At 39.0% G+C, this 19,670-nt stretch overlaps 1 protein-coding gene across 1 annotated transcript in view; it reads left to right on the forward strand.

Moving 5' to 3' along the window:
• ACTR8 (actin related protein 8) overlaps positions 1 to 19,670 on the forward strand; it is a 663,070-nt gene that overhangs the window by 2,429 nt on the left and 640,971 nt on the right. The window contains exon 2 of the mRNA XM_044077614.1: positions 12,506 to 12,676. Within this exon, the coding sequence (XP_043933549.1) occupies positions 12,506 to 12,676 (171 nt within the window). The remainder of the gene's footprint in view (positions 1 to 12,505; positions 12,677 to 19,670) is intronic.

The following is a 19,670-nucleotide window of genomic DNA, read 5'->3' on the forward strand; positions in this document are numbered from 1 at the left end:
TCATGGACCTGATTAACAAAGATATAGGAAATCTCCAAATTATAGTCCTCACACAATTTGGCTTTGTGAAAGGGAGATCATGCCTGCTTAACCTGGTTGACTTATTTGAGTCAGTCACCAAGGCTGTGGATGAAGGTAAGGCAGTGCATACAGCCTACCTCGATCTGGCTAAGGCCTTTGATACCATTCCTCTCTTGGGAATTATTGATAAACTCACCAAACTAGGCATCAGCCCCTGTATGTTCCAAACTGGCTGATAGAACCCACGGTGTGAAAGTAGCGGACTCCCCGACCAGTCAAGAGTGGAGTCTCACAGGGATCGGTTCTGGGTCCTCTCCTGTTCGGCTTCTACTTTTCAGAAGTCCAGGCCAACTCAAAGGGACTTTGGCTGGCCAGGTTCACAGACGAATACAAGCTGGGAGCCATCATTAACTCCCCAAATGATGCAGACATCCTACAGAAAGGCCTTACTGAGACCAATGACTGGTGTCGAAACCATGGCCTTAAGCTTGAACACCAAAAAATGCATCTTCATCCCCTTTGGTAAAAACTCAGTTCCCACTAATTACCACATCGATGGGAGCCCACTGAACATTGAAGACGTTATAAGAGTTATGGGGATGCAGGTTGACGGCAACCTCTCTTTCGACCACAACATTGCCACTGTGGTCAGAAAGTCCTTCTGTGTGGCACATCTCATTACCAAGGGTTTTGCATCCAGGAAGAAAGAGGTCATTGTCTCTCTCTACTCTTCCCTCATTAGACCAATCATCGAGTATAATGCCATATTTGGCATGTACTTCGCTAGACACCTGTAACAGCTGGAGAGGCCACAGAAGTACCTCACAAAGAGGATTCTAGGCATTAAACACATGCCCTACACTGACAGACTCAAAAGACTCCAGCTAATCTCTGTCTCATATCACCTACTTAGATGTGATCTCTGCTTGACTTACAAAGCCATATCTGACCCAGCTCTGTTAGAAAAGTTGCATCTAAAGAAATCCGAATCCCTCCGCAACACAACACACGCCAAAGACCTCAACCTCATTACCACAATCAACAGAACATGCTGGAGGGACACAGGTTCCTCACCCAGAGACTACCCATGCTCTGGAATAGACTTCCCATACATGTCAAGCAGAGCACCTTGCCGTCTCTCTTCAAGAGAAATCTTGATGAGTGGATGGGTAATGGAAAGTTCACCCCGGGGATCACTCCAGTGGCTCTACTTGATAGAAACAGTGGGAACTAACATCGGACAGCATGATGCCGGGGCTCTTCTATGGGCTAGGCTTGTAAAGGCTCCAGGGCCATTAGCCTAGTACACACCTATAAACCTATGTTATTTTAAGGTAGGCTGGTATGCATCGCATAGCTGCATCTTGCTGTTTGGCACAAGAAGAGAAGCGTATTGGCCACCAGACCATAAGCACAGCATATTACCATTACTGTTCATCTTTAATATGAACATATTAAAGATTAAGAAAGGGTGAATAGTAAGCAGAGCTAAACATACAAGGGTAACCATAAGGTTTGAAAGGTGTGTAGGTGATTTTTTTTTTTTTTTTGTAGGTAAAGAGACCCTTGTGTAAGACTTACAAAAGAAGGGTGATTGAGGATTGCTTTCAGGGATATTTGTGGATGGGATAGCAGACAAAGGTTAGGTAAGAGAGGCAGACACAAAAGTACAGAACACAAACTTAGAGGGGTTGTATACTCTCAAAATGTGGGGAAGATCGTAAACTAATGATGACAAAGGGTGAGCAGTTGGTGTTGGGGAGGGTTGCTAATGAACAAGTAATAAAGAATGGCTCGTAAGCATACCTCTCAACTGTACAGATTTTCACAGAATGTCAAGATTTTTGTCTCATTTCTTTTGGTATTTTTCTCATAAAACTGCAGTTTTCTGGCCAATCACTGGCAAAGCATTGAGGGTTGAAGTCAGAAAATAATGAAATATATTTGTTTCTGACTTCATATCCTTCAGAAAAATTCATCCTAATACAAAATCTGTTATTCTATCAACTTTCTAAATAAGAGCAGTATTTAAAAAGTGCTTCTATTTTTGGGCCTTTGCCCTCCCATTGTTTGTGACTTTGTCCAGATTTCTTGCTCTAAGAGGTTGAGAGGTATGCTCGTAAGTGAAGCTGAACACCAGAATGTGAAGAGGCTGGGTTGCTAACATTTTTGTTTTTGCAAGACTTCAAGGACAACAAACCCTGGCTTCACTCATTTATGAGTGATGTTAGGTGCAGCAGTTAAGGTAGAAGACATTGATACTAAAATACAATGCTTTATAACACATTTAGGTTCCTTTTTATGAACATCTGCATTTTAGGGTGTTTTTTGTCATGGTACCTATACTGGCACTGCAGACAAGCTCATGGCAAGCAACCATGTTTCGTAGCAGGCCATTGTAATTGTTCTGCAGGTGCAAACTGAAGATCAGGAAGAACAGGATAATTTTGCTGTCCCTGGTGCACCATACTGGAACTGTCTTCACTGCTACTTGAAGTATCCATGATCATCTCACTCAAATTCTCTTGAGGAGCAAAATTGTATCTGCTTGCACACAGTTGCACATTTGTGCAATGTGGTGCTTTATGATGGTACTGTTGTATCATGGCCACACTGCAGTGCAGTAAGAACATGGCCATAGTGCTGTACTACATCACTAATAGTGTACACATGACAAATGCATGAGCATGCAGGGCACATTCTTAGTGGCAAGCATAGCATGCATGTCTAGCATCGGCATGTTTGGATAGTGCATTGAGCACAAGCAGTGATTCAGAGACAGTGGTATTTACTGGCTTCATTACTATACTCTGTGCACTAACATGATGTTAGTGTGATGTAAAGCGCCAGTGCAATTTTGTGCAACACTGTTTAGAACCAAACATCTGTAAAACAGAGAAACTTTAGCAAGATTCTGTAGATTTGGAGCTTTACAGAGTCAATGTACAAATTCTGCCTTGTAAAATACCTCAGTATGATCAAAAAATATTGTGAAGGATGTCAATTACTGTAATACAGCTGCAGCGGCGTGGTGTGCATGTCTGAGCATGGTGGCACTATATACCTTCCTATGGCTGGGGGTAGCAAACTGAATATTGGATACTTTGGGAATGACATGCCATAAGGTATACCATGGACCCTTTGTTGAGGCATGGGTACAGTGTCAAAGGAGGGGGGGGTGGCTGTGTATAGCATTAACTACAGGTACTATCCAGGTGCATAAAGGGGTGGTTGGCTGTGGCCATAGGTCTGTTTATACCATATAATACCTTACAAATGCAATAACTGACATGTTTTGCACACAGGTGTATTAATTCTAGCATAGTCACCCAAAAGAGGGTAACTGGTCTGCCATCCCTTTTCATAAGTATTATCCAGGTCATGGCTACAGATATTATATTGTTGCAGTCATCTGTCACTGTGTCCTCCACATCTGTGCAATTGATAATTGTGCTCTCATTACCCCCCCAACTTGTGTGGATATGGTAATATCCAGTGTACAGTGCGGCCAGTGCATGCACTGCCATCTATAGCCTCATATGATAATGCATACATCATTTTATTCTGTGTTGTCTGTGTCATGACCCATATTTATAGACCTGACTCCGCCTTTTTGACAGTGCTGCAGTGCATTACTCCTCACCTCTGACTCAACAGTTGTACTACTGCTGCTTGTTTCTCCCTTACTCTCAATCCTCTCATGCTGCTGTTGTCATTAGTAAGGCTAGAGCCTTCTATATCAACGTGTTCATCATTTCTGTTCCATCTGTTTGTGCAATGCCATGTTGTGCAGCATAGAACACAACCAAAAGCTTTCTGCATATTTTTGAATTATATTGCAGTGTCCCTTCTGAGGTGTCTAGATATCAGAAGCGTCTTTTTAGTAGTACAAATACAGAAACATTAAATGTGATGCATAATGTATGGTCTGCATTACAGGACACTTGGTGTAGGGTGACATATGGGGTGGGGGGAGAGTCATCAGCTGGGGATCTGGGGTTTTTCCAATATCTCTTACAACATATTGTATTCAGGTCTACTTCTTGTTTGCATGGTACTTATATTTATAGACCTGACTAGCGTTTGAGTGCACTTATCAATCAAGTCCCCTGACAAGATCCTTATGTATAGATGTGATGCATGTCAAACGTGTGAATTGTATGAAATATTCTAGCACATTGTAAATATTGCCCTGGGAATTACAGTCCTGGCTGGTTAAGGCTGTGACTATTGATGTATTGCATGTGCTCTGAAAAAGGTTGAGGTCCTAATGGAAACAGATGTGCAATCTGTGGCTCCTATGAGCTGAAGGAAATGGACAGTGTTATAAAATGCCCACATGGTGCTGATTCTCAACTTGGCTGCTCTGGGGAACCAGAGATGTGTGCTTGTATATGCTGTAGTATAATGCCAAGGGGATGGTTTAAGATTAAGATTCATGAGGCTGATGCCTGCAGATATCTCTGTGTCCTCCTGTAGATTATGGAAAGGTTCCTGTAGCATGGTTGTAGCATATATCCTCTGGATTACTCTTATGAGCGATGCAGTTTTACAACATCCGTTAAGCCTCATTTGCCTCAGAATGGTCCACAGTGTGCTGCTTTCTGACCTGGTGCTATGTCAGGTACTGTCTGTACCTCCTCATTTGATGCAGATAGCTGTGCTATGCAACTTTACAGGTTCAGAGGGGTCTGTACTCAGTGTCATCCATCACATGTATCCCATATCTCAGTGTTCAAAATGGATGTGCATCACTGTACAACATACCTGTTTTATGTTTCTGAATCAGTCCACCGTTTTAGTTGTCCTTTTTTTTTTTTCTACTGGGTTAAAAAGTAAACCGACATTAAGTACACTGAATGCAAGCCTTTTCAGGGTCACCCCAGGAGTGCTGTCTTGATTAAATGCTTACCTCAGAGTCGCACAGTAGTCAAATGGAGGTGAAAGGACTCAAACCCTGTACCCTTGGTGACAGGAGTAGATCTAAATAAATTAGCAGATCAGAGCCTTAATTATTTGCACCAACTGCCAACAGTTCTTCATTTCCACATCATTATACAGTCAGCATGTGCTGTTTACCACTTAAAATGTTAAGTCTTGTCCAAGCACTGCGTCTTTGCTTTTAGAATCATCAATACCTTGTGCATGGCAGCTACCTGTGCCGATTTGCAGTTAGTAATGGGCTATTCATCATTGAATCCCAGTCCAAATCTGACCTCTTTAAAATTTTTAAGTGATAATAAAAGATGGGTAAATGAAGTACTGAAACAGGCTTCTGGAAAAGTCTGGTTTTACAGTCCTATTAAACTTGTGTAATAATGTCAGTAGTATCAAAGCCCGGAAAAGTAGTGAATAAAGGCATCTGGAGACTTCTAGACCTATCTTTCCCACTTAAACACACTGATAAATTAATACATTCTTCAGATGTTACAGGTTTGCGTACCATTAAAGTGTTCATTTTGAAATATTCAGTTCAGAATAATATACATTGTTGCTTTAAACACATATTGTGTATGTAGGATTTTTACTTCAAAAGTATGGCAGACTGTGAAGGTAAAATTAAGGATGCCTGTTACATTTCAGTCATTTTACTGTAAACCTCCACCTTGTCTTGCTCTCCTTTTAGAGAAATGGTTACATGGGAAAGATTATCTTGTAAAGAAGGTTTGCAGTAGTCCTGTTGGATACTCTCTGGGGAAGGGCAATCCGTGAGAGTTACTCACCGTAGCAGTGCCTCATTGAGTTGCATATGTGCCTGCCATTTTATTCTTTACTGATGAGTTTGGCCTATTAATAATTGAACCATTTGGCAGAAGTCAAAGCAGCCACCCTTCTTATAGAATGTGCAACTCCTCCCGGCATTCTGATAGTATTTGTCTGAATTTGGGGCACATTCTAATTATTTCACCTTACTGTGTACAACAAAAAAATGGCACAAGTAATACTGTAGGTACTAAAGTGCAACAATAAATGCTAGCAACTAAAAAGATATAAGAAAACTGACTAGAGCAAAAATGATGAAGGTAGAGCAGACCCATTTCAACATTTGTGCATCTTTTCTTACAATAAACATGCACAGATATGCATACTATATTTTAAACCTGCCGGCATCAAACGGGTAATTTGAGAGGGTGCCTATATAGTGGAAGACATCTGTGTAATGTCAGGATGTCCGTTATGAGTGTCCTCTTCATTTAGGTATCTGCTTGCTGGTACAATTACTGAGTAGTAGAATAGGAAGCGGTTTATTAAGCTGGACCTAATGGGGGGGGGGGGGGGGTGACATTAATGAAATGTACCGTACAGCACAGATTAAGCTAAATCTGCAATAACTCACAACTAGCAGTATACTTTTTAATGCTTATATGTATGTGCACAGAAGCCCCTGTTATGGGCTTATAGATGTTTTCTTCTGAAACATCCCCCTCAGTAATAATAGTAATAATACAATTTTAATGGATACAGGCCTAGTAGGCTGAGGCCTAACAACTCCATTCAAGGTTTTATTATAGTCTATATATTAAAAGAGAGAGCACTTTTCTAGCCAAATGGAAACATTTTCCATTGTTGCTAGTTTTCCTTGTTTACCTTTCATTAATGAGTGTCATCTTTGTCAGATAAATTGATGTTCTTAACTCTTTGTGACAAACATGAAAATTGTCTGTGGGTGTCTAGGACTTGTAAAATTTTCTCAATTAAATTATCTTGTTTTGGGAACAAAAACAGACATTGGATGGTTTGATGAGTCTAATTTTAGAGATTGCATTAAAGAAGGATCTACCCAAAGATAAATTATTTTATTTTATATTATTTTGAAATTTGTAAATGCTTCTTTGCATATTAGTTCTTGCAACTCCGAGATTGTTTTGACAGAAGTTGATGCCAATAAAGTAAAGCTTTCCAAGAAAGGTAGTTCATACCACAGGAAATACAGGTTCAGATGGCTCTAGAGTCAATTTTTCACTCTATGGACTATGAATGTTATGCAGTGGAAATGTTTTTTAGAGCCCTGTGATGTAGGATACCTGTAAGCAACTGGTTTAGCTTGTAAGAAGTTGCAGTGGGTTATACTGGCATGCATTAAAAATGTTAGATTAATGTACTTTAACTGATAGATACACAAGATCATCGCTAAAGTAATTTTTCTGTACCTCAGATTGTATATTGTATGAAACCAAGCATGCCTTCTACATGGTATCAAGTAGAAAACGTTTTTCTATCTTGCTGAATGAGAATAAGATGGTTACTTTGCTTTAAAATATGCAGAGTTTCCATATTAAATAAGTCGGTGTTGGGGATTGATTCATTTGTCTGACAACCTGAGAGATCTCACTGTATTGAAATACTTTGTCCAGCTGTAAGGCTAGGAAGCACTGGCCGAGGAAGCATTTGATTGCATAACATTTGGTGGAACAGGAAAAAGCAAGAGTATCTTGGGCAGAAAGGGCTATTAAAAGTTTAGCTTTTCCTCATTTTGTTTTCAGCATAGCTTTTGAGGGGAAAAGAATGGGAAGAAATGCATGAAGCAGATTGTACACTGAAATCCACTTGAACCATCTGTAGCCTAATGTGATGGAGCAGTGGGAACAAAATATTGGCAACTGGTAATTATGATTGCAGAGAAATTTCTCATTGGCTGCCCTGTGTGATCTTAACAGATAATATGCTATTCAACTTTATTCATGGAAGAATTAAATTCTTCTGCTGAGAAATTCTTCTTAAGTATTCCTATTTGAAGAGAGATAAACAGCTTGAACTGGCATGCCCAGAGACCAAGTTTATTCTTGCATTATTTTGTCAGCTTGCATAAACTGATAATAATGGGTTCCCCTATGTCTGTTCAGGTATCACATTACTGAACTGTATTCTTTGGAGACCTGAAAAATATGTTGTTTCAAAAATGAATAGTAAAATAAAAATAACCTGGTAAATTACCAGCATGTTGTACATTTTCATGTGACCTGGATTTTTAGGTTTTACAATGGAACCCCACCCCCTTCTCCCAGCTAGGACTGAAGCATCTGATAAACTGTGCAAGTGTTGACAGTAGAAAGTATCTCCCTGGATTCTATTTCTAGATTTCAGCATTTTAACGCCTTGCTAAAAGATCAAATTTTTGGGAGTGGGTAGAATATTGAGTATGATCCCAAAGAATCATAATGATTTGTGAATTTGATATGTGTAGAGCTTGGCATGTAGTTATATTGGATAGATGAAGGTATAAATCTAAGAATCCTTAGAAGCATCCAGACTGATTAAAAGCTAGTTGACAAAATAGTCCATTAGTAGAATTGTAGCATGTATTTTATTTTGTCTTATGGAAGAAAAATCTTCTGCAGGACTGAATTTAGGGTCGCATCCCAAAACTTTATTATCTGAGAGGGTTGTAAACCTTTAAAATCTTACTTTTGTAAGTTGACAGAGCAAATCTGTTGAAAGGAAACAAGGCATTGTTAGCAGAGGAAATCGGATCATGAACCGGGTATAACTGTATAAGGCAAGTACTCATTTATGGGTAAGTGTGAACTCTGATGCTGAGAGATGCAGGTACTAGAACTAAACAGCTAGTGAGCACCTTGGCAGCAAAAGCAAGGCAGGATGACAAGGAAGTGAATTGGGTATGATGATTCCTTACTACAAATTTTCTTGTGAGAAGATGCAGATAAGCAAATGATAGTAGAGGTGGAAGAGGTAAGCAATCTGAACTTGTTTGAGTGTATGAACATGTCTAGAACTTGGTGTCAGGTTTCATGAAAATTGTACAGGTTCAGAAGTAAATTCTGTTGCATACAATGAAAGCACTTTGCCAGTCATTTTGCCTGAAGTTATATTTTTTTCTCCTGACTTGCAAATGTAAACAGCCTTGATGTCTAAGGGTGAACATGCAGGTGAAGAAATGAGGACATCAGAGCAGAAGCTCAAGTAGCTCCTCTGATGTCCCACCACTGGACCAGTAATCAAGGAGCCTCAATCCTCACCACTGGCAATAGTGTGGGACGTACACTGGGAGGATAAGTACACACACAGTAAAGTGCAATTTTCCTTAAGAGCGCACAGAGACTACAATCGGTCTGGAGCTGGTTTATTCCTCTTTCTCCAGATCCCCATATGACTCTCCACTGGCACAGCTATAAAGTTGAGATCTCAGCTGAGTGGCCAAGCCAAAACCTCCAGCACCCTCTGTGTCCAACCAGTGCCTCTTGTCCCTCCCCAAGTAGCTAACGCACACACTTTGACGTTTGATTTATACACACACACTTCAGAAAGGCTGGCACAGGTTTACTAGCTATGCCCCTTTAGCCCAGACTATAGCATAGTTATCACTGCCACCAGCCAACTCCTTATCAGCTAATTTAAGGCCCATGGCAAAGGGTGTCCAATCTTGCTGAGTAATGTTACTGTTAATAGAAGTTGTAGTTTGACCAAGAGCAAGCCTATTAGGAGTGGCCTACACAGTGTCATCAAATAAATGTCCAAGTACTCTCAGAACTGAAATATCATTAGACAGATCAGCCACAATGAAAGGTTTAAATGTATTTAATAATAAGAAAAGAATAAGAAAATACATAGTACAAGTAGAAGTTGAAAATCACAGGAAATATTTAAAACAACGTTGTAGGAGAGTCTCAAATAAATAAAGACAAATATCTAAAATAAGTTTTGCTGTATTCTGACTGTATCTAAGAGAATTATACTTCTCCCTAGACTTACTCATAGCAAGGCAGATATGTGGTGAATGGATCTTGTCAGGTCCAAGACTTAATACAGAATGCTCTGTATCTCTGAGTTCTTAAATTAATATCTCAAATATTACTGCTGTGATAGCTTGCAGAATGACATAATTTCTTGTCATCTAACTCTATCCCAGGTAAAACCCACACTGTTGAAAGCTAGCAGTATTTAGCATCCACCTGTGAAAATACATAGACAAGGGATTTTCCTCAGATCTTTGCAGATCCTGGAACTCTTAAAATAATAAAATACTTCCAAGACAATATAGAAAACTTCTCAGCACAGCCATTGTCTGTTGGTGCACTGAAACTGAAAGATAGCATCTTTTTATTGCCTGGCCATAATTTCAGCTATTTTTCTGACTGTAACCTTCTGTATTCCAATTTCCACTATTATAAAGTATATACATCTAAACAGTTACAATAATGCAGGTACATTCTGTTCTGTTCCAGTAGGGCATGCTGCGAAACCTTCTTAAGACACACTTCTATACCAGCAGTTTGATATACACCTGACATACCGTTCTAATACATTTGTAACACCTGTATCTTGTATGAATCCTGTTTAATATTCACAAATGACATATTATTTACAAAATTCCAGATAGATGGGCTGGCAGTACCTAATTTGTTACAGCTCCAATTGCAGAAGAGTTCAAAGAGAACATATTACAGTGGTTTGGGCAACAATCTGGTGAAGATGAATTGGGGCCGACAGGAAGAAGATAAGAAGCAAGGGCATCCAGCAAAGATCTGGCTGGATTGTGTAAGAGAAGACTTGCAACAGTCAGGCGTGACTGAAGAAATGGGTAGGAAAGTGGCACTGAATCGGAAGAGATTGTGATGGTTGAAGCGACACCCCAACTCCGTGTATAAATGCGGAGAGGGTTGATGGATATAAAAAAAAAAAAAGAGTTGTGGCATGGGTAAAAGCAGGAAATAGTGATGTGACAAAATTGGGAAAACAGCCTAGGCCTGCCTTCAAAAGGAACTTTGCTTATGAGATTAGAGACCCTAGGACTTGTACTGGAATTTTTGAAATTATTTCCTTTAAGAATTGTATGTTTTTTTTCCCCCTGACCCTTGAAAAAAGTTCAGGGTTTTGAGTCTTTCCTTTGGAAGTAAAGTAGAACTGAAGATAATCATAGTCTGTCTAAAGCCTGCAGGAGTTTTCTTTTCACATCAATAACCTTTCATATTTTCTTTTTTGTATTGGACCATAAAAGAAACTAAGAATCTACACAAAAATGTAGTAAAGTAGATTTTATATGCTCAAGAAAAAAAATGGAAATATAGCTATTGCTAAGCTTACATTCTTATGTATTTTTTTCTTTTAACAAAACAAAAAAAGAGTAGATAGATGGCCATGAATGCATTTAAGTGCATGCAGTGAATGAATTCTAGCCAAAAACCTCTGTGATAAATTCTGTTAAATCACCATCAAGAAAAGTAAATTTATTATGTCTTACTCATATAAATCAGAAGGGAAGAATGCATATTAATCTTTCAATTAGTTGATTTAGTAATTGTGGAGGAACCTTGCCCATCAGACAGTCATTCTATCCGAATGTTTTATGCATACATTTAAACTGAGCTGACACACAATCCTAATGCACACACACATGTAATGACCTATATAGAGGTTGATATACATACAGTTGCATTTAGTTTATGAAAAATAATGGATAAGCAAATACATGGTAGAGGATACAGTTAAAAAAATGAGAATGTAACAGATCTAACAAATTATTTTTCACTAAGGATAGAATATGTGCATATTTACAAAATGTACATTTTTAGGCAGTTGCATTTTGTCCTTAGTGTTCATAATGCTGGTATGTATGGAATGTTTACAGAGGGAGTGCTAGTACTATTGTAGATAGTATGTTGGCTGAGATCTTGGATGTGTGGAGCTGTTTATCTGAGGGGGTGATGGTACTGTTATTGTTATTGTGTTGGCTGTGAACATGACACTGCGCTGTTAACTAGAGGAAATGGTAGTACTGTTTGTATGTTGGCTGTAATCCTGGACACATGGAGCTGTTTACCAGAGGGAGTGATAATGCTGTTCATGTTGTTAATATGGTGGCTGTGATCTCGGACATTTTGGAGCTGTTTACCAAAGGATGTAATAGTGAACAAATAATTTCTAAGACTGACCAAGTTTTCTCTAAGTAAGTAAACTGGGTGAGACAGAGTTTGATACTTGTTGAGAAAGGAAAGGGAGACCACATGAGATCATGGAAAGATTTTTCTTTCATAGATTCAGCTGGAGGATAAGATGGTCTTCTGTTTCCATGCCAGTCAGACGACTTTATCAGTTGAAGTAACTGTATGCTGGTAATAAGTATCTTATTGCACTTTAGGATTATTCACTTGTAGATCACTAGCCAGCCCAGTGTACACTTCTGTGCATTGTGTTAACAACAATCACTTAAGTTCTGAAATATGGCAGTATGTTTCCTTGCATACCACATATTGAAGAGGGCATTAAAAATAACTACTGTTCCCAAAACATCCATGAAGAAGGTAACTTTCTTCCTTTTATTTATTTTAATTTTCCATTTGTTAACCTGGTAGGTGGACCAGTCTAAAGACCCTTTTTCTTCCTGCACCTGGAAACTTCCATCAGAGTTTCTTTTCTGAGGTGACCCCAAACTGCCCTATGGTCTCACTGGACATGATGGTCTCATGTTTAAAATTGTCACATTAGTTGCATTGTCTTACTTTTAAATGTATTTCTTTGCTTTCAGCAAATACAGAGCAACTTCATTATTGTGATTCATCCGGGATCAACAACGCTAAGAATCGGTCGGGCAACAGATACTGTTCCTCTTAATATTCCTCATGTCATTGCCAGGAAGAGAAAGCAGCAAGGTGCACCTGTTTACAAAGAGTCAATGCTCCTCAGAGAGGGTCTTAACGTGAGTACTTGTAGTAGTACTTCAGTGGTCTGTAAGTTTGTTCTCTGTGATATGTTTTATTTAAGTTGCATACCCATTAAAATATTCTGAGTGATCACATACTATCTCATTGCAGTACTTTCTGCAGTATTTGCACTCCTATATGAAGGAATCTTAATTTGGTTGATTTCTTGTTGTAGTTAAAAACTGAACTGTATGCTTTTGATATATTTCTTGAATCTTGTTCACCATATCTATTATGCAAATGGGCTGAACAACACACCCTTTGAACCAAAACAATTGCAGCAGTGTTTCGCAAAGCTCAGTGGTAAGTTATGTATTAAAGTTTTAGTGCATCATTACTACACAGCTATAAAATACCTGTTGGTATTGTATGTCATGAATGTCAGCTGTTGATAAAACTGTTTAATATGAAAGTGCTGTATATTGTATGTTCTGAGTTTGAATAAAACAGTGCAACTTTTAGTAATGTTACAGTTTCCGATGTCAAAGAACTTGTTCATCTTCTTTTATGGTATTCTGTCGAGTTATGTGCGTTCAGTCAGGCTTTTTGAAATGTCTCTTTTCTGTAGAAAGAGAGTAAGTAACTTGACTTTTGTTTTACAGATGATGCTGAATTCTGTATTTTTCCTATTTCTGGATAGAGTAATAACTGTCCTAAGTCATTAACAGTTGCTTTCCTTAAACTGAAGATTGAAATCTGGCTGAATCGTATTAAGAAAATCTAGCTAGAATGGAGGTGTTACTAATGAATTCCATTGTTAGTGGCACAAGGTTTATCAGCTTGCAGAAGGCTGTCCCTCGAGTCCATTGATCCACTTGTAGTACAGGGGCATCATATCTAACATGGAGTTCATGCATATCACACGGCAGTGGAAGATTAGTATTCACTCGCCACTGGAGCACTGGGTGAGATTTGGAGACTGGGGGGGGATACTGCAGTGGGCCAGGGCTTGGAAAAATGAAGGGGAAAAGCTGTCTTCCATTTCAGAGACTTATGCTCAGTGTGCTGAGTAAGAAATATTGTACAGAACCCCAAGCAGGCAGGTGGTATGGGTCATTTCTACAAATGAGGTTCACAGCGTGAATAGCAACAATAGTTCAGCAGCAGTAGTTGTACTGTGTGCCCAGATTGTCTATTGTAATTTCATTAAAGGACAGTTGCAGAGGAGCACTTGCAGGATTCAATTCATTGTGTACACACACACACACACACACACACCATGTATAGATTACTTTGATGTCACCTACAAAGTTCTGCTCTTGCTTTTACAGCATTCTGGCTGCATAAATACTCTGGCATGCAGGGATGAAGGCTTTCTTGTAATTTTTCTTTTTTTCCTAATCTGATAATGTGACAAGGCCTAAACACCTTTTAAGTAGAGTCTTCAGGAGAAAAACTCTACAGGTAATATACTTTACACTGAATTTGGGCGTTTTAGAAATATGCAGTATAGCATGCAGAGAAAATGTATTTTCAAAATGCATATTCAAAGCCATTGCTATTTACATTGTTATTGTGCCAGGACTCCCTTGTTTACAATGTCTTTAACAGGGTACAGAATCACAGACCAAAACAAAAAGACAACAAACCAAGTCCAATGGTAGACCCCAAATCCAGATGCCAACAAGGAAAACCACACACAGTAATGTAGTTAAATGTACAGTCACTACAATGTTGCCAGGACCAAATAAATCACCATAAACACTTTAATGAAACATAGACACAAGCACTTTTGTCTCTGTCAAGTTCAGAGACCTTATCGAAATAAAGCACAAAACAGGAGGCACACCTTATATAATCCCATCCCCAATTAACCTTAACAAGGCTGTCAATTTAATTAACCCCACAAGAGCAGTTCTAAAACCATCTAAAACATTTCTTAAAAAACATTATTTGTCCAAATGAAGACATAAAAAATATGTATACACCAGTAAATCGCCCTAGTAAAAAATGCAAATGGTACAGTAATACTCAAAACATTAATAAAGTTAATACAGTGTGATAAAACCAGTTGCATACAAAATCTAAAAATAATTAATAATCTTAGATGAAAAGGGTAATCACCTTTCTAGTGCCCTTAAGTGTAAAAAACAAGCCAGGGAAAACATTAGGCCTGGCCAGCTAGTGGCATTCAATCTTAGCTGCCATAATGCCTCCAACCTCTTTAGCTGCAGAGGCCATGGTCCCCCTCTCGGGTCCCTCCTTAACACATCACTGATGACAAACTTAAATGCATGGCCCTCATAATCAACATAGTGTCTGGCAAGAGCATTCATTTTGTTTGTAGTCTGATGTCACTCACATGCTCGTAGATTCTGTTCCTGCGTTTCCTCTCAGTTTTTCCTACATAAAAGCAGGGACATTGAATACAGACTGCGCAGTACACCACCCTCTCAGACTGACAAGAAAGCCTGTCCTTAAATCTAAAAAGCTGCCCATTAATGGTCACTGTTGGACCATCCATGATGAAACCACACTGATTACAAGCCCCACATTTGCTCATAATACCTTTACTTGGGTCAGCCTTACGATTCTCTTGTAAACTTTCAAAGATTTGCCCTTCCTGTAAACGATGACTGGGGCACTACTAATACATTTCCTAACCTCATCACAAGAGGACAAAATGACCCAGTTCTTAAACAAAATATCGACAATCGCTGACTTGTCAGCACTAAAGGTTGTGACAAAGGCTGACCTAAAACTTCTGTCAGTCCCCACATCTGGCTTTCCACCATCAACCAAACAAGAAGTTGCCCCTGTTACCTTGGTACCTGATTCCATGAACTCTAAATGGTCATGAATTAGCCCACCCCCAACCCTGGATAAGATAGGTTTGAAGTAATCCCTTTCCCTCTTATTAATGACCTCTATCATAACCTCTTTGATTAAAGTAGGAGGTTAAGCTCACCTCAAAAACATGGCCTTCAGGACGTCACACTCCTTCAAAAAGGATTAAAAAAGGGACATCATACGTGCCGCTCTCACAAATTGCCCCTTGATGACCGCCTTCTGTTTGAATGGATGTGAACTACTGAAGAGCAAGAAACTATTTGAGTAAGTTTCCTTTCTAAATATCTGTGCAATAAAAGACCAAGAACCAGTGTCGTTAATCAACCTGACATCCAAACAGGGAATTTCGGTCCTCCCTACCGTATGCATGAACCTTAGAAAAGGGAGTCAAAAAATCAGCAATAAGGTCAAAGGGGCCATCCCAAAATGTAAAGATATCCTCCAGGTAACTGACGTAAACCTTGCAAAAGGGGAAAAAGAGTGAATCAAACAAGAACTTCTTTTCCCATTCGATCATAACCATGTTTGCAAAAATGCCCCCACATGGTGAACCCATAGCCACTCCATCAGTTTGAATAAAAAATTCATTATCAAATAGGATACAGTTATTCTTTAAAACAAGTTTAAACAGCTGTTCATTAACATTAATCCTATACTGGGGCACCCCTTTAGAAAGCAAAAAAATCACAAACCCACTCTAGTCCAGTATAATGGGGTATCACCTTGTTAGAGGTCCTTGACATCGACCGTAATGAAAAACCCAGTCTCGGAATAACCAAGATTATTAATCCTATCCAGGAAGTCTCAGGAGTCCTTCCACACATACTTTTCACTCACTAACAATGATTTCAGTTTAATGTCCAAATATTTCGCTCTTGGATATGTAATAGATCCCCGTCCATCCACAATTGGTCGCATGGGTGGATCTGAAGGGCTGTTATGAATTTTGGCAAGCAGAAAATAGTGGGGGTTCTTGGGTTGGATGACTGACATATAATTGAACTCATCTATGGTAAGTGACCCCTCAATAAACATATCATTCATTTGGTCCCTGACTTTACGATATGAGCAATTCAGTTCATTTCTATAATGCACACTGTTTAACATCCCCTTCATTCTAGTATTATAGTCGGCTAAATCCATCACAACCATCCCCCCATGGTTACATATATCTAGCACCTTCAATCCTGCATTGCATTCCTCTTTACAAATTTTTTAAAGAATTTGTGAAATAGATATGAGAAATATATCCTAGTGGAAACTCCATTTAAATATGAGTAAGGCTGAAGAAGAAAGCCTTGAGAAACTCAGGAGTAACACGGATGTTAGAATTATTAAACTAGTCAAAGGTGGGGGATGATTATGATGCCATTTACTGCTGATGTCATTCCTTTTGAACTATTTTAAATTGAGTGGTTTATTGGTTCTGTGTGTCTGAAGAAGTTGGATTATTTGTTCAACAAAAGTGCTTGCATAAACTTTTTGGAGATTACCACTGGCTCTGTTTGTTTTTTTGCATCAGTTTATTGTTTCTGTTTTTAATCCATGTTATGACTCTGCTAGTCCTCTCCTTTTAGGCCAGTAATTGAAACTAGTGCTGCATTTGGCGTGTACCTTTGCAGACATTTGAACCAGTTTGAAAGACAACAGCATTTCTTCACAAAGAAAACCAATGGGGCCTGAGTTCAATTGCTTGTGAAAAATACCTTAAATCTCTACCCCCGCCCCCAACTGTTTCCTGAGAAGTGATCTCTGCATGGCTTACAAGGCCTCGGATAATCCTGTCCTGAGTAACCTCCTTCATATTTGCAAAACCAGCGACACTACGAACCTGCGTACTACAGACCTTAATCTTCACAATAACATAAACCAAATTTGCTAGCATAATAGATACCTCATTCAAATAATTCCTGTTCTCTGGAACGCACTCCCATTTAATATTAAACAAAGTAGTTCCCTCAGTCTCTTCAAATGCAGCCTGAATGAGTTGATGGATAGCTGCGAATACATCCCATCATGGAAAAAAGTAGCAAGTTATGGGAATTGCAATGACTGTGCTACACATGATCTACCTTGTCAGTTGCGTAGTACCATCCTATGTAGATGTGAACTTATGAGCATATTGTCTGCCTGTAGCCCCATTTGTGCCTTTGTTTTTTAGAGAAGAACTAATTTGGTGGTGGTGGGGACGTAGCATTTTATACAGATGTTTCACTCCTTCATCCAGGTGTAGTACCCAGTATTTATCAGTGACACACCAAAAATAGATGAAGGGGAAAAATGAAGCACAGGCATACCCTCTGTAATACTGAAAGCATTCTACAAGCTCTGTTTGCAGCTCACCATAACCAGAAGTTATCCATTATACTGGTATTTTTAGGCTACGAGTATTTGTTAGGAATTTCTTTGCAGTTCTATGAAGCCCTTCTTTGGATAGTGCCACTGCAACAATAGATCGTAACATTTGGGTTTCCACACTTCTGTATTCTTTGTCTTGGCCAGATAATTTCATGAGTGCCTTCCTTCTCTATGAGAACTGATGCTAATCTTGGACCTATGAGCATTCTAATTGCAGCTGGTGTAAGATTTGTGTGTGTGTGTGTGTGTGTGTGTGTGTGTGTGTGTGTGTGTGTGTGTGTGTGTGTGTGTGTGTGTGTGTGTGTGTGTGTGTGTGTGTGAGTGCATTTCCAGTGTTGTCATATGCTATCTTCAGTGCTCACAGTGCTAGTACCACTGCTCTCTCAGTTTCTTGCCTGTGCAGTTCATCTGCTTAGCGGCGCACACCAATAAGCATTGTCATTTTTTAGATCATTTTTGTAGAAAGTTTTCTTCATCTCTGCAGTTTTTCTTCAAGAGAACAGACTTCTGGATGGTGGAAGTAGTAAGCTCATCTTTCCTTTATCAACAAATGTGCTTGTTGTAGGCAGATGTCACTTTTTTATTAGTTCTGTTAAAGTGCTTGAACACAAATGGGAGTCTTGTGAAACCTTTTTAAATATAACAAGACTAACCAGACAGATCTTTGACAGCAGTCGCATCATACCTGAGAAACACTTAAGATGTCTATAACTCTAATAAAAACGAGGTTTCCCAGCATAAAAGTTAGAAAAGATGGAGAGAAAAAGAAAGAACAGAAGAGTCAGAATTTTGAAAAAATGCACGGAGGCATTAAGTACTGGTCATAACTACTTGACCTGTTCATCAATGAAGGGTAATTGAAATTCCAGTGTGATGGCTTCCACAAACACAAATTTTATCAGCAATGTTTCTAAATGTCAGCCAGTGGTCCCATTGCTGTAAAAGTCCAGCATCATTAATAGTACCTAGACTGGAGTCATTTCAAGTAAGTTTAGAACAGGAGATGTTAAATTCACAGTGTATAATAATGAATAACCCAAAAGTCACTGCAGCAAAGAAGTTGTACCCACTCTTGAGGCTGCTAATAGACTTTTTATAAGAAATAATTTGGTGATGAGTATTTTATTTTTGTGCATGAAACAGAGTTTTAGCAGTAACCTTTTTCATCCCTGTAGACCAATGTATGTCTGCTTTTAAAATTGAAGGATGTGTTTCTTCAGCACCCATGATGATCCAAGAGGTATTGGACAACAAAAGAGAAGCCTCTACCCTTTATTCTGTAGAAAAGGAGGGGAGGGATTACATGGTTTGGACCAAGTCAACACAAGTCATAGACTTTGAGAGAAGTTCTCCCAATCTTTGGCTGCTGCCTAGGAATATATTACATTTTCAGAGATCATAAATGCAGAGACCATGAACAATACAGGAATTTACTTTTAATTGTGCACCTAGTGGTCCCTCTGCCCAAAATGCTGAGTTTGTTGGAATCAAAATGAGTAGGTCCTCTTCTCTTGTGCACTTTTAATGATGTAATGAAAGCATTCTGTATAGATACTTTGCTTCCAACACTAGAGGGCTAATAGATCTTGATTTTGTGGGAAGGCTTATAAAGCCTTTGTAATACCCACAATGCAGACCCCTCCACAGTTTCTCTCTTCACTTCATCTCAATCCAGTAAGTCTATACTAAGGCAGAAATAGTAAGAAAGGTATATACTGTTCCTAGTAATACAAAATGGATAATGCTTTGACTTTAAGGGTTGTAAAATACGTAGCTCATATGGGTGTTTATCAGAGCTCTTTTTGGGACAGATTGACACTACTACAACTCCCATGCAGTGCT

The sequence above is a fragment of the Protopterus annectens genome, chromosome 7.part0 (genome assembly GCF_019279795.1).
Source record: "Protopterus annectens isolate FY-2018-M chromosome 7.part0, PAN1.0, whole genome shotgun sequence".
Taxonomy (NCBI): Eukaryota; Metazoa; Chordata; order Ceratodontiformes; family Protopteridae; genus Protopterus; species Protopterus annectens.